Source organism: Macrotis lagotis, chromosome 6, assembly GCF_037893015.1.
Source record: "Macrotis lagotis isolate mMagLag1 chromosome 6, bilby.v1.9.chrom.fasta, whole genome shotgun sequence".
NCBI classification, from domain to species: Eukaryota; Metazoa; Chordata; class Mammalia; order Peramelemorphia; family Peramelidae; genus Macrotis; species Macrotis lagotis.
Window position 1 is genome coordinate 95,348,808 of NC_133663.1, and position 15,278 is coordinate 95,364,085.

Below are 15,278 nucleotides of genomic sequence, written 5' to 3' on the forward strand. Positions count from 1 at the left end.
TTTCTTATATATATAAAAGTTCACTGTTTAATGCATATATAATCTTTCTAAGATATATATAAAAGTTCACTATTTAATGCATATATATCTTTCTGATATATAAGCTCACTATTTAATGCATACATATCTTTCTAAGCTATATATATATGTATATAGGTTCACTGCTTAAGTCATATACATATATAAGTTCACTGTTTAATGCATATATGATATATAATATAAAAGTTAACTGTTTAATGCATATATATCTTTCTAAGATATATATCTAAGTTCACTGCTTAATGCATATCTATAAGACATAAAAGTTTACTGTTTAATTCATATATATATCTTTCTAAGATATATTATATATGTCAGTTCACTGCTTAAGGCATATATATATTTAAGATATATATATATATAAAAGTTTGCTGTTTAATGCATATATATCTAATATGTATCTATAAAAGTTTGTTGTTTTATGCATATATATCTTTCTAAAATATATATATAAGTTCACTGTTTAAGGCATATATATCTAAGATATATATATAAAAGTTCACTGTTTAATACATCTCTCTCTCTATATATATATATAAAAGTTCAGTTTAATGCATCTATCTTTCTAAGATATATATCTCTATATATCTAAGTTCACTGTTTAATGCATATGTCTCTCTAGGACATATCTATATCGATGAAGCAGCGAATGAACTGATGAGATGACCATTCAACCACTCGTCAAAGAAAATAGAAATCCATTCACCCAAGGAAAAGGATAGGTAGTTTAAAAATAAATAAAGTCAAAGATCCCAGATGGAACAATGAAAGTCATATTTCAAACTTTATTGCAAAAACTAGGGAGCGGCGCTTACACTGTGCAGCAATAGGTTAATACCATTGGCAATCGCTAAGCTAATACTCGGGGAGTCCCGAAGGGCTTGGTTCGGCGCAGGCTCCCAGAGCGCGCACCTGCACTAAGACTTTCCCGTCCCCAGGCCAGGCCTGCGGGTTTGGTGGGGTTTTCTCCGCATTTCACAGCGGGGAAGCCCGAGGCTGGGCCGGGCCCCTCCCGCCAGCGGCTCCTTCGGGGCGACGCGCGCCCCGGACCCCGCGGGCCGGGGCGGTGGGCGGGCCCCGGCCGCGCGGGCGCTGCTGGGAGAGCTGCCGCGGACACGCGGGAAGGGCCGGGGCGGCCGCCTCAGGTGACTGCGAGGGGGCGGGGCTCCCCCGGGAGCCTCTTTCCCGCCGCGGCCGCCCTCGCAGGAACCCGGGGAGAGGCGACGCGGCGGAGGGAAGGAGTTTCCGCACGGACGCGGTGCGGCCCCGCTTCCGGTCCCCCAGAGCCGGGGCCGCCGGCCGGTCTGCCGGGCCGCGGACCCTCTTCCGGCCTCGCGCCCGCCCCCCCGGCGCGGCGGCCCCTCCCCCTCTGCGCCCCGGGCCGGGGGCTCGGGCGGGCCGGCGTCATGCAGTCCCGGCTGCTGCTCCTCGGCTCCTCGGCCGCCCCGGCCGGAGGTGGCGGCGGCGGCGGCCCGGCCGCGCGGAGAGTCCGGCTGATCCTGCGGCAGGTGGCGCGGGGCCGCCCGGGCGCCGAGGGGCTCCGGCTCCGGCACACCGGGGCGGGGGCCGACGCAGGTAACCGGCCGCCCCCCCCCACCCGCCCGGCCCCTTCCCTCCTGGGGCTGCGGTGACTCCCCCCAGCCCGGGCACGCTGCCCTGCACGGGAGCGCGGCCGCGGAGCCCGCCTCCCTTCCCCGCCCCCACCCCGTGACCTTGCAGAGTTCAGCAGCTCTGCACCTTGACCCTGCGGCCGCCCCGCACCTTGACCTTTGAGGCCGCCCTGCACCTTGACCCTGCGGCAGCCCTGCACCTTGACCCTGCGGCCGCCCTGCACCTTGACCTTTGCGGCCGCCCTGCATAGTCTAGTCTAGTCCTGCTCGCTGCTGTCCCAGCCCGCAGGGAGACGACCTGGTCTGTGCCCCAGAGGAGAGCCTTGGCCGTGGCCAGGAGCCATCCCAGCGCTCCTTCCATGCTACAAGTCCTGCCTTCAAATGGACGGCGCTGGCCCCCCAAGACCCAGCCCAACTAGGGTTTTGTAGACTTCTACATCTTTTTAGGCTTTTTTTTTTTGCAAGGCAATGGGGTTAAGCAGCTTGCCCAAGGCCACACAACTAGGCAATTATTAAGTGTCTGAATCCGAATTTGAACTCAGGTACTCCTGACTCCACCAAGCCGCCCTGACTTTTACATTTTAAATTTAGAAAAATTTATTTTTCCCAGTTACATGTAAAAACAATTTTAAACATTCATTCCTTAACATTTTGAGTTCCAAATTCTCCCCTCCTAAACAGTAAGCAGTTTGTTACAGGTTGTTTGTGTATAGTCGGGCAAAACATTTCCATGTTAGTCATGCTTTGAAAGAAGATGAATCAAAAAAGAAAAAAAAAGGCAAAAAATAGTATAGTACTCTGATCTTTATTCAAGCAAAGTTCATTCTTTCTCTGGAGATGGGTAGTATTTTACATCTTGAGTCTTTTGGAATTGTCTTCAATCATTATATTTCTGAGAATAGTTAAGTCATTCACAACTGATTATCATACAATATTTATTTTAATTTTTTTTTTTTTGGCAAGGCAGTGGGGTTAAGTGGTTTGCCCAAAGCCACACAGCTAGGTAATTATTAAGTATCTGAGGCCTAGGCAGTACTGACTCCAGGGCCAGTGTTCTAGCTGCCCCCTATCATACAGTATTGCTGTTACTATGTACAATGTTCTGATTATGCTCTCTTGGTATCAATCTTCACGAAAGCCATTCCATAGTTTTCTGAACTCAGCCATTTTTCTCATTTCTTTTTCTTTTTTAAAGATTTTTATTTAGTTTGACTTTTACAATTCTTCCCCCAGTCTTACTTCCCTTCCCCCCTCCCACCTCCCACAGAAGGTGATCTGCTAGTCTCCACAGTTTCCACGGTTTACATGGATCCAAATTGAATATAAGTTTTTTCTCATTTATTATAGCACAATTATATTCATTATAATCATATACTACCACTTTTCCAGTCATTCACCAATTAATGACATCTCAATTTCCAATTCTTTGCCACCACCAAAAAATTGCTATGAGTATATAAAAATTTTTGTACAAATAATACTCTGTCTCCCCCCTTTAATTTTCCTTTTTTACATATCTCCTTGTAGTCACTTTGTACCCACACTTTCTATGTATACTCTTATGATTACTTCTAAAAGTGATAGAGTTACAGTATCATCTCAAGTAGGAATGTATGTAATGAAACCTTACTGAATATTTTATTTTCTCTTTCCTGAGTGCCTTTTTAAGCTTCTCTAGTCATTTATTTAGAAATCAAATTTTTTTGTCAGCTCTGATCTTTTCAGCAGGAATGCTTGAAAGTTCTCTACTTCATTGAGTTTCCATGAAGGAATTGACTTAGTTTTGCTGGGTAGATGATTCTTGGTTGTAATCCTAGTTCTAGGATATCAGGGTAGTTTTCCTTGACTATTTCTTGAAACGTGGTTTCCTGACTTTTTTTTTTTATTTGGTTATGGCTTTCAGATAGTTTAGCAGTTCTTTTTTCAGACAATCTGGGTTGCCCAGAGTCATATGGTTAGTGTGTGTGTGTGTGTGTGTGTGTGTGTGTGTGTGTGTGTATATATATATATATATATATGATTGGATTTGAACTCAGGACCTTCTGAGATCAGGACCATTGTACTATCCACTACACACCTAACTGCCCCAAATTCATAATTCTTAAATTATTTCTCTTCAATCCATTTTCTACATCAATTGTTCCTTCAGCGAGATAGTTTGCATTTTCTTCTATTTTTTCATTCCTTTGATTCTGTTTGATTAATTCTTTTTTTTTTTTTTTTTAGGTTTTTGCAAGGCAAAGTGGCTTGCCCAAGGCCACACAGCTAGGTAATTATTAAGTGTCTGAGACCAGATTTGAACCCAGGTACTCCTGACTCCAGCCAGTGCTTTATCCACTGCGTCACCTAGCTGCCCCTGTTTGATTAATTCTTGATTTCTGGTAGAGACATTAGCTTCTACTTGCTTAATTTTAATTTTTAAGAAATTATTTTCTTCAGAGCTTTTTTTTACCTTCTTTTCCATTTGGTCAGTTCTCCTTTTGTAAGGAGCTGTTTTCTTCAGTGAAGTTTTGCATGTCTTTTTCCATCTTTTTTTGCTTCCTTTACCAAACTATTGAGTTTCCCCATCATGATTTCCCTTGTACCACTCTTTCTTTTTCCATTTTTCATCTACTTCTCGTTTTGACTTTTAAAATCTTTTTTTGAGCTCTCCTAGGAGTTCTTTTTGGGCCTGAGACCAATTCTAATTTTTATTTGAGGCTTTCCATGTAGGTATTTTGACATTGTTGCCCTCTTCTGAATTTGTGCTTTGGTCTTTCCTCTTACCATCATAACTTTCTGTGATCAGGTTCTTCCCCCCCACCCCAGCTTTCCCAGTCTATTTTATGATTTTAAGTTGGATTCTGTACTGTTCCAAGCTTCTTGTAGGGTCTCATGCTGATCTGCCTGGGTCCAGCAGGCTGCACTGAGAGCTATGGGGACTTGCTGCTGTTTTGTGCCAGAGGCCAGGAGCTACTGGATTTAGCTCCTGGGCTGCACTAGTGGTGACAAAACTTCCCTCCAGAGAGGTTCTGTTGCTCAGGAGCCAAGGGACCTTGCTGCTGTTGTGTCAGGGCTACAAAGTCTGCCTGCTCTGGTGTTAGAGAGGTGGTGCCTTGGGATCTCACCTGTGCTGGAGATCTGAGCCTGATTGCTGGCTTTTCCAGATTGCTTGCCTTGAGCTGTGTTCTTGTTTTACCCCACTGAGAAAGATTTTTCTTGTTGACCTTCTAAGTTGTCTTAGATGTGAAAATTATTTCACCCTGTTGTTTATTCTGCTGCTACAAAAATTGTTTTGAGGTATTATTTTATTTGAGCTTAATATGGGAAAGTTCAGGTCAATTCCTGCCTTATTCCACCAATCTTCTTTCCACCCCCACCCTCCCATAGATTCTTTTTGAGAGTTGATTTGGCTAACCTGAAGATGAGGTTGTCTGAACTCAACTGCCCTGGGATAAATCCATCAGCCTCTAATCAGTCAATGCCATTTGAGTTTGTTATGACCCAAATTTGTGTGTTGCTGCAGTAAGTTTTGAGAAACCAAAGTTAACTACTTTGCCATGACTTCCAAGAAAGATTTTATTTTATTCTTTTCCTTTTAAATAGTATTTTTTTCTTATTACATGTAAAGAATTTTTAATATTCATCTTTTATATAAAATTTTGAGTTATAAATTTTTTCCCTCCCTCTTCTCCACCCTTTCTAAGAGAGTAAGCTATTTGACATAAGTTATATATGGAAATCATTGAAAGAAGAGACAGAATAAAAGGGAAAAAAAGAAAAAAGTGAAAATAGTATACTTAGATCTATCTTCAGACTCCATCATTTCTTTTTCTTTTTTTTTTTCTTTTTTTGATGTGGGTAGCATTTTCAATCCTAAGTCTTTTGGTCTTGTTTTGGACCATTGTATTGCTGAGAACTATGTAAATTGTAATTGATCATTGTACAATTTTGCTTGTACTCTGTGCGATGTTCTCCTGGATCTTTGCATCAGTGCATTGAAGTCTTTGCAGGTTTTTCTGAATTCAGACTGCTCCTCATTTCTTATAATATATCATATTATATGTAACACAGCTTGTTCAGTCTTTCTCCAGTTGATGGGCATCCTCTCAATTTCCAATTCTTTGCTGCCACTAAAAGAGTTGCTATCAATGTTTTTGTACATGGAGGTCCTTCTCCCCCCCTTTTTTTTATTGATCTCTTTGAAATATGAGACTTATTGCTGAATCGAAATGTATAAACAGTTTTTAATAGTCCTTTTTGCATACTTCCAAATTCTCTCTAGAATGGATGAATCATTTCACAATTCCACTAACAGTGCATTCGTGTCCTAATTTTTTTTCTCTCATTTTCTTTAACTTTTATCATTTTCCTTTTCATATCAGTCAATCTGATAGGTGTGAGGTGGTATCTCAAAATTGTTTTAATTTAGGGGTGGCTAGGTGGTGTAGTGGATAGAGCACCAGCCCTGGAGTCAGGAGTACCTGAGTTCAAATGTGACCTTAGACACTTAATAATTACCTAGCTGTGTGGCCTTGGGCAAGCCACTTAACCTCATTGCCTTGCCCCCCCCAATAAATTAAAGAAGCTAAGGTCTTAAAAAAAGAGATTTAAAGCATTTTTTTCATATAATTGTAGATAGTTTTGATTTTTTCTGAAAACTGCCAGCTCTTATCCTTTGGCCATTTATCAGTTGTGGGAATGACCTATTCTTGTAAATTTGACTCAGTTCTCTTTTTATTTGAGAAATGAGACCTTTATCAGAGATACTTGCTGTAAAACTTGTATACCAGCTTTATATAATCAAAATTATTCATTTTACATCTAGTAATACTCTTTATCTTTTCCGTTTACTCATAAATTCTTCCCTAGACTGACAAGTAAACCATTCTTTGCTCTCGTAATTTTTTATATTTTCAACCTTTTTATCTTCTTGCCCATATCATTTTCTACCATACTAGTTTATAATGTAATTTTCCAGTTTTCCCAGCTCAAAGAAGACTTTAATAGATGAATAATGACTGCTTGCATTTTCTTTGTGGTTACATTATCTCATTTGATCTTCCCAATGGCATGTTACATAATTTAACCTTAGAGCAACTTATCTCCATTTAATGGATGAGAAAACAGGCACAGAATGCTTATGCAATTTTTGAACATTAGTTAGTTGACCAGGCTCCAACTCAGCCCTAATGATTTTGCCCCATATTACTTCTGTTTCAGTAAAAAAAAAAAGCAACTTAAATTTCATAATGAGTAGTTTATTTAAAATATAGTGATCAGACTAGGACATAAGAAGTGAAGTATAGATAGGTAAGTAAAGTTTACTAGGTGGAATGTTGGTAGGAACATCACTGAACAGTAATGAACAAGCACCTCTGTATGCCTGGAAAATTTAGCTCAGCAACTCTACTCAAATGAGGGAGGCAGTTGTAAGCTTCATATGGTATGTGATATTTTGAGACACTTGAGTTATATGGAAAGATTGTTGCCTATTGGGAAGCAGTGAGAAAAGCTACATTGTCTTGGTAAGCTTCTATCCAAGTAGGACCAATAGGCAAACATCAAAGAACAAATAGAAAGCAGTGTGCTATAAGAATGAACAACTGGAAAGGAGGATACACTTCCAGATACACTTGTGGATTTCATTCTGCATACGAGGTCACTTCATATTAAATGTGTAAACCAAATGACAGGAGAATTTATTTCATATAGATAGTATAATTGGCTAAAAGTATAGTTGTTTTTAAAATAGTATTTTATTAAACTGATTATACTGTTTATATAGCTGATTATTATATTTTGGCTATTCAAGCCAAATTGATATATACTCTTATACCATATCCTATTTTCAGGTCAAGATACCAAGGATTTATTATTTGTACATTTACTATTTGCCAAGCCTTTTGCTAATCCTTGAGGTTACAAAGAAAAACAATCCCTGTTCTCAAGGATCTCATAGTCTAATGAGGGAGACAATATGTAATTATGTTACAAACAAGGTATAGGTGGAATAAATTAGAGATAATCTCAGAGGGAAGGCACTAGCATTAGGAGTGAGCAAGAAATAGATTTTGGTAGGAAGTGAGATTTTAGCTGAGACATCAAGGAAGCAGAGAAGTCAGGAAGTGGAGATGAGGGGGGAGAATTACAGGTATAAAAGATAACCACAAGTGAAAATGCATGTAATGGAATGCCTTAGAAAGAAAATATTCTTTTAATATTTTATTTGGGAAAATGCTTCAAATTAATTTACACTTACAGTTTGACCTTGATTCTACATTAATTTCTCAACCTGATCCTAAAAGTGCCTAAAGATGAGCCAAGTGTAGCACAACTTCTGTCAGACTCTGCTAAGCTGGAGAGGTTTTGAATCTTACTCTGGATAGATTTTTTTTTTTGTGGGGGATTCTATGTAAATTCAAAGAGCTAAACACCAGAAGGTTGGCTGAGAGATGATACCTTTTTTAGTCACAGACTCTAGAAAGACTATCAGCTAAGACAGAGATTGTGAGTTGTATTGGTATAATATCTACTCTGATGAAATCATGGATCTTTTATTTATTTATTTTTGGATTTTGCAATTTTCCCCAAAATCTTGCATCCCCCCCACCCCCCATTGAAGGCACTCTGTTAGTCTTTACATTGTTTCCATGCTATACATTGATCTAAATTGAATGTGTTGATAGAGAAATATCCTTAAGAAAAAAAATAAAATATAAGAGATAGCAACATTACATAATAAGATACTTTTTTAAAAAAAAATTAAAGGTAATAGTCTTTGGTCTTTGTTCAAACTCCACCATTTTTTTTTTTTTTTTTTTTTAGATTTTTGCAAGGCAGTGAGGTTAACTGGCTTGCCCAAGGCCACACAGCTAGGTAATTATTAAGTGTCTGAGGTCGGATTTGAACCCAGGTACTCCTGACTCCAAGGCTGGTTCTCTATCCACTGTACCACCTAGCTGCCCCCCTTCTTTCTCTGAATACAGATGGTATTCTCCATCACAGATACCCCAAAATTGTTCCTGATTGTTGCATTTATGAAATGAGCAAATCCATTAAGGTTGATCATCACCCCCATGTTGCTGTTAGGGTGTGCAGTGTTCTTCTGGTTCTGCTCATCTCACTCAGCATCAGTTCATGCAAATCCTTGCATGCTTCCCTTAATTCCCATCCCTCCTGGTTTCTAATAGAACAATAGTGTTCCATGACAGGCATATATCGCAGTTGGTTAAGCCATTCCCCAGTTGAAGGACATTTATGTGATTTCTAATTCTTTACTACCACAAATAGAGCTGCTATGAATATTTTTGTACAAGTGATGTTTTTACCCTTTTTCATGATCTCTTCAGGACATAGACCCAATAGTAGTATTGCTGGATCAAAAGGTATGCACATTTTTATTGCCCTTTGGCATAATTCCAAATTGCTCTCCAGAAAGACTAGATGATTTCACAGCTCCACCAATAATGCGTTAGTGTCCCAGATTTCCCACATCCCTTCCAACATTGATCATTGTCCTTTCTGGTCATATTGGCCAGTCTGAGAGGTGTGAGGTGGTACCTCAGAGATGCCTTAATTTTGCATTTCTCTAATCAGTAAAGATTTAGAGCAATTTTTCATATGACTATGAATAGCTTTGGAAATCATGGATCTTTTGAAGTATCACTTGAATTTTGTGCTACATCTTAAATTTGGTACCATTATTTGCATGTCATGGTGCTATTTAACAACAGTATTTATTAAATGCCTTGGTACTAGAAGAGATTCAAAATATATGTAAGACTTAACAAATGTCAAAGTATTTACAGTTAAGTAGGGGAATAACTCATAATCATAGGTAACTATAATATGAAACACTCTGTGATAAATGACATTAGAAGATCCAGTAAACTTTTTGGGGGACAAAGAAGGTAGATAATTTTGGGTGCATTATATATATATGGAGAGTAATGATATGAAGAACTGTAAAATTAGGATGGCACCAGAGTGTTAATCAATAGATTGTGAAGTTAAGAAATAGGGAACCACTAAATAAAAACACTAATAACAATACTGAATAACGATAATAAGCATTTATGTGTTACTTTTAAGGCTTGCAAAGTGCTTTGCATATGTTATCTGATCCTTGCCATTATCTTCATTTACTGATGAGGAAACCTAAGCTCAGGGAGTTTAAATACTTTGCTTATGATCACATAGATATTAAGTGTCAGAGGTTAGATTGGAAGCCAGGTGAGGGACATGGACTAGAGTGCTGACAATGGGATCAGAGAAGAGGGATTAGTGGTAGTAGAGTGGATGGAACCTGATAACTGGTGGTTTTATGAGAGGAAACAGAAATTGAAGGATTGAAGTTAACTCTATGGATGTAGACATGGAAAAGTGGTTGAAGGATGACACCTTAGATGGAAATAGTGAAGTCTGAAGGAAGAGTACCTTTAGAAGGAAAATTTTAAATTATCTATTAGCTATATTGAATGTGCTGTACTGGTAAGCACTTCTACATAGAAATGGACAGGTACTATGTGGTATAAGTAAATGCCAGTTGCTCTCTATTATCTCTAGGATCAGATATAGTCTATTTGGCATTTAAAAGCCCTTCATAAACTAATCCATATATGCAGTTGATCCTTTGATTTCCAAATTAAAAAACAAAGTTCAATTTCTTCATGTTTATTAGGCAATACTAAAATTTCAGGGATTGCCTCGTTTTGCTTTGGAGTCTCTCATCCTTCCCCTAAGTGACTGAATATGTTCAAATATGGTTATAGGATTGAAGAATGAAGCTACACTCTGCAAAAACCCCTTCAAAACTGAATGGTTTACACCTTAAAAGCAGTAAGGCCTACCTTTCACGAGAACATATTTATATTATTTTCTTCATGCTGAATGGTCAAAGGTATTTCACTTTCTTATCTTCCATTAGATTGGAATTCCCCGCAGTAAGTAATTACAATTTACAGAGTTAGGACCAAAATCACAGGACTCACCATCCTTAGCATTGCTCATCTTTGACCAGCTCATCATATTCCATTCCTGCAGACTCAGGTCAGTCCGCTGGGAGTTTAGGTTTGATATTAGGACAAAAGGAAATACTTGTAAATCTATATTTAGCAAAAAAAAAAAAAGATTTACTTTGCCATAGTAGAAGGAGAATATTCAAGTGAGCTAGGTGGCTCAGTGCTTTATGTCCTGGATTAATAGCCAGAAAGACTTGAGTTCAGATCTTGCATCAGTCTGATTAGCTATGGAAATTGATCTCTTTGTCTTGGTTTCCTTCTCTGTTAAGTGGGGATAAACATAACACTTTCCTCCCTCGTTATTGTGATAATCCCATGAGACAATATATGTAAAATGCTTTGCAAATCTTTTGTTATATAAATGCTAGTTCTTATTGTTGAATCATCTGAGCCAACCAAGCGTCAAGCAATATCTTTTTACTTTTTGAGAAAACAATAGCTCACCATGCATGGGTGTAGGGATGAATGAGAGCGAAAGCATATTACTTTTAGCTGAGTTTTAGAGTGCTGGATCCCCATGCAGATGTATCTATCCTGTGGGCTACATGGGGCTACACGTGGCCTGTGGGCCCACTTCTCTTTGCATTTGTTGTACTCATGGGTGGTGGGTGTTGCATTGTAGTCCATCAGTGGGTATTGAATTCTGTGTATGTGGCCCTTTGTTTTTTGTTGGGTGATGTGTCCTAGAAGAGCTTAAAGATTGGACAGCCCCTGTGTGGGATGGCAGGATGGAGTGATAAGCATCTTGGAACCACTGACCTTGGCTGCCCCTCTTTGAGAGCTGTTGTGCCTACAGTGGTTTCCATAGCAACTTGTACTTCTGGTCACTTCAGACAGTTTAGCTGACCATCAGTGCTTACTTCAGCATATGGAGTCTTTCAGACTACAGGTATATTGGTTGATTCTGTGGTTTTAGTCTTATTTGCCTTTGTTTGGTATTGGATTTTTTTTTTGTTGGACCTCCTTTCCTGTTGCCTTTGGGCTTTTGGCTGACTTTCTGTGTAATTATAGGATGATGTCATTTATTATTTAATTTCTTAGTGGATTTTTTGACCATTATTTAGTGTGGTATTATTTTTAGGCTTTTCCTTGAGTAGGAATGTAGAAGCTGGATTGCCTGCCGCTGTTCAAGAATCTTAGCCTGGTTTGGGAGTCATTTTGTCTTAAGACCTAGTCACATCTGTTCTTAAGGTTAGGGTTAGGGTCTTAAGGTCAATTTACACTATCTCTGATTTTTTTTTTTTTTTTTGGTCTCCCCAATCACTCTGGACCCTGATCGGCCTCAGGGATCCATATACCTCCTTTTGGTTTAGAATGTGGTCTTGGCTGTCATCCACTTCCTTGGGAAGTACACCTTCACTTGGAGAAGGATGACTGATTTTTTGTATTTTGATTCCAGGTGAATGAAATCTATTATGATTCCTTTCTATTTCTTACAATGGACATATACTGTTTTTGTACCTCTTCGTTGGAGAGATTACTCATATGTTCCTGAGATATCTTCCTCCTACTTTGTTAATTCTACTCTGAGGGTTCTGGTTCACATACTTATGTCCTATTATCTTCTTGCTGTCTTGCTATCTTATGTCCTATTATCTTAATGCTCTTTCAAACATTTCATATTTTTTCCCCTCCATGATCTCTGGGAAATTACAGAATTTTTTTCCATTGGGGATTCTTGATTCATTTTCCTGCATTGTATTATGATAATTTTTGTGTGAATTTTTGCTATTTTTTCTTTTTGAATCTCACTATTATTTTACCCTCTTGGAAACAAGGTTTATACTCACATTTTTCCCTTTAGAAGTTTGGTCTTTTTAGTTTCTGTCTTGTATTTCAAGTATTTTCTTTGCCATATCTTGTCAACTTTTGATTCTTTCCTCTTCTATTTGCTGCAAAAACTGACTGTCATCAACTTCCTTGGGTTAGGGAATGTGGGGCCTGTCTAATCTCTATCAGGGGTAAACACCATGGGAGGGGTTCTGAATGAGAAGACCGACCCCAGCTAGGTTTTAATCTCCTTTTCTTCTATTTGGTTCTGTTCTATGTATGGTTTCTTTCCCTATCATTTTAATTCCTTTTTTTTTTCTTATGGCTGGGCAGAATAAATATTTTCCACCTTATATCAAGTAGGGAGAAAGTTTATACTACATCCCTTTTGTTGCTGTTGGGTAGTCGGGGCAGGGTGGAATAAGACAAGGGCCCCCTACAGCTGAACCTGAGACACATCCATGTGAGGGTGCTCATAGCATCCATGGATGGGGTTGGGATGGAAATGAGAAGATGAACTTTTAGTTATTTGTTCTCTGATTTATTTCATGGTGCTTTTAGGGAGTTAAGTTTTTCTATCAAATTATAAATTTGGCTTTAGGACTACAAGTTTGATACATATTTATTACTTTTCAGGATGTTAGTTTGGAGTGATGTTCATAAAATGACTATTCCATTTTACAGGTCATATGACCTCAAGAACGTTTCTGGGAGAGAACTACTAGTACCAAATATGATGAACGCTGAATAGCATAAAAATTCAGTTGATATATCTTAACAGATGAGAAATGAAAGATTATATATCTTAATTTTTGTGAGATCTATTTTTATATTACCTCCATCCTATCCAGAGAGCAATTCCTTACATCTGAACTATCCAAAACTGTATCTTATAATCAGGAATAAAAAAAATAATGCATTTATCAATGAAATCAGACAAATGAAGTGGGAGGGAGCTAGACTTTTTTGTCCTTCCATTTATATTGTTATACTAGTATATATTGTTTTCTCATTCATTCTTATTCTTCATTTCATTATTTCATATGGTTTAATAATATTTTATAGTTATATTTTGACATGAGAGATACTTCATTTTCTATGTCTCTTTTCTGAAATAGAAATATTTTCAATAGAATGAAGTAACAGACTTTTGAAATCAGTAAAAGGGGGAAGGGAGTAAACATTTAATTAATAAAATTATAGAACTCTGGCTTCAGATGGACTTACTGAAGAAATTTGTCCTTAGACTTCTATGTAATGCTTTCACATCAAGATGGTTTCAAAAGATATAAAAAGACAACTTCATTTTCTTTAATTTTATTTGGAAATCTTTATCTTTTAAAAACTTTTTTTAGTGTATTTACAAGTTAATATATGCTGTAGATGAAAGAGTAATGAAATATCTAATGTGTTTTTGTTTAATAGCATTTATGTGACAGATTATTTACTAAAAATAAATGATGTTCAGTGATTTAGTTAAGAATGATATAAGGTTCATTTTTTGAATTATTTGTTTATTCATCTAACAAGCATAATTAGATGTTAAATTGCATATTATCACATAACAGTACAATCTCTTATTTTGTTAAATCATATTCATAATTCACTAATTATTATGAATTGTTTATGTTACAAATAATTTCATCTTCAGAGGAGTTGGATTTGGCTAATTTTGTGTTCGGTATACAGTCAATAGTTTTTATATGAAGAAAACTGTCATTAATTTAATTTAAATTGAGATATATATCTGATATACTATGATGTATGCTTCATTCATTTTATTATTCATATTTAAACCCTTTCATTAAATGTGCAGTGAGCCCATATGCAGAATTTATCCATTTGCCAGTGGGCTGGCCTCTCTCCAAAATTGCAGATGGGATTTTCCCAGGCCAAGTATAGACAAAAGCTTGATTCAGCATTTTGCAAAAACATTTAAGTTAATTAAAACAAACAAAACCCCTACTAAAATATTTTCAAGTTAAAAAATTAGAATAATTAAATACCATGTGCTTGGAGTTCAGAGTAAGTTAAGCAATGGAATTAATAAAAATATTTGGATACTTGACAAAAGGCAACAAGGAATACTTTATAGGACAAAGTACTTGTGGAATTTAAATGTACTATAAATCTTTAATTCTTTAGTAGAAAAATGACAAAGAACTTCAATTATAGTTAGTACAACAGAAAAAAGAAAACTTTGCAAGTTTTGAAAATTGATAGGTCTTTTAAATAAACAAAATTTATAAGTATGAAGTAAACAAAGAATTCTGAAACATTATATAATGGCTTGAAATTACATTGGCATTTCATTTATCTAGCCTTATAGTTATTTTATAGGAAAGGAAGAACAGAGGCTTGGAGGTCACTTCACTAGTATAATTTGAAGTCATAACTGAATTCTAATTTTCTACCCCTAAGACCCAGGGCTGCTACTTTTTATTGATATCACAACTGAGCCATCTCCCTTACTAATTTCCTTGAGGGCAGAAATTGTTTTTCGTCTGCTTTTATATGGATAGACAGATAGCCTTTGCTCTCCACTGGTATCTGTGTAGTACTGAGGGAACTTGAGAAGCATCCTCAGCTTATTTAGGTGAAATTTTCAGGATAAAAAAGCATGTTGTGATTTGAATTGTTGTAGTAGGTACTTAGATGATATCACAGATTCACTGAAGCATCTTCCCCAGAGCCTGGCAACTAGCAACAATGTTTAATAATGGTGCTTTGGTTTTTTTGGTTGAATGAGTAGTATCACTATCTCAGTATTTCAAGGTTTTGTGATTTCCTTAGTATGGGTAACCTGTTCTACCTAAAGAACCCTAACTCCTGCTACTTCTGCTGGTGGTGTTTGTCC

General features: G+C 37.6%; 1 protein-coding gene across 1 annotated transcript in view; it reads left to right on the forward strand.

Moving 5' to 3' along the window:
• The first annotated feature begins 1,430 nt into the window (after positions 1 to 1,430).
• VWA8 (von Willebrand factor A domain containing 8) overlaps positions 1,431 to 15,278 on the forward strand; it is a 469,402-nt gene continuing 455,554 nt past the window's right edge. Inside the window, exon 1 of the mRNA XM_074191741.1 lies at positions 1,431 to 1,614. Within this exon, the coding sequence (XP_074047842.1) occupies positions 1,446 to 1,614 (169 nt within the window). The 5' untranslated portion in view covers positions 1,431 to 1,445. The remainder of the gene's footprint in view (positions 1,615 to 15,278) is intronic.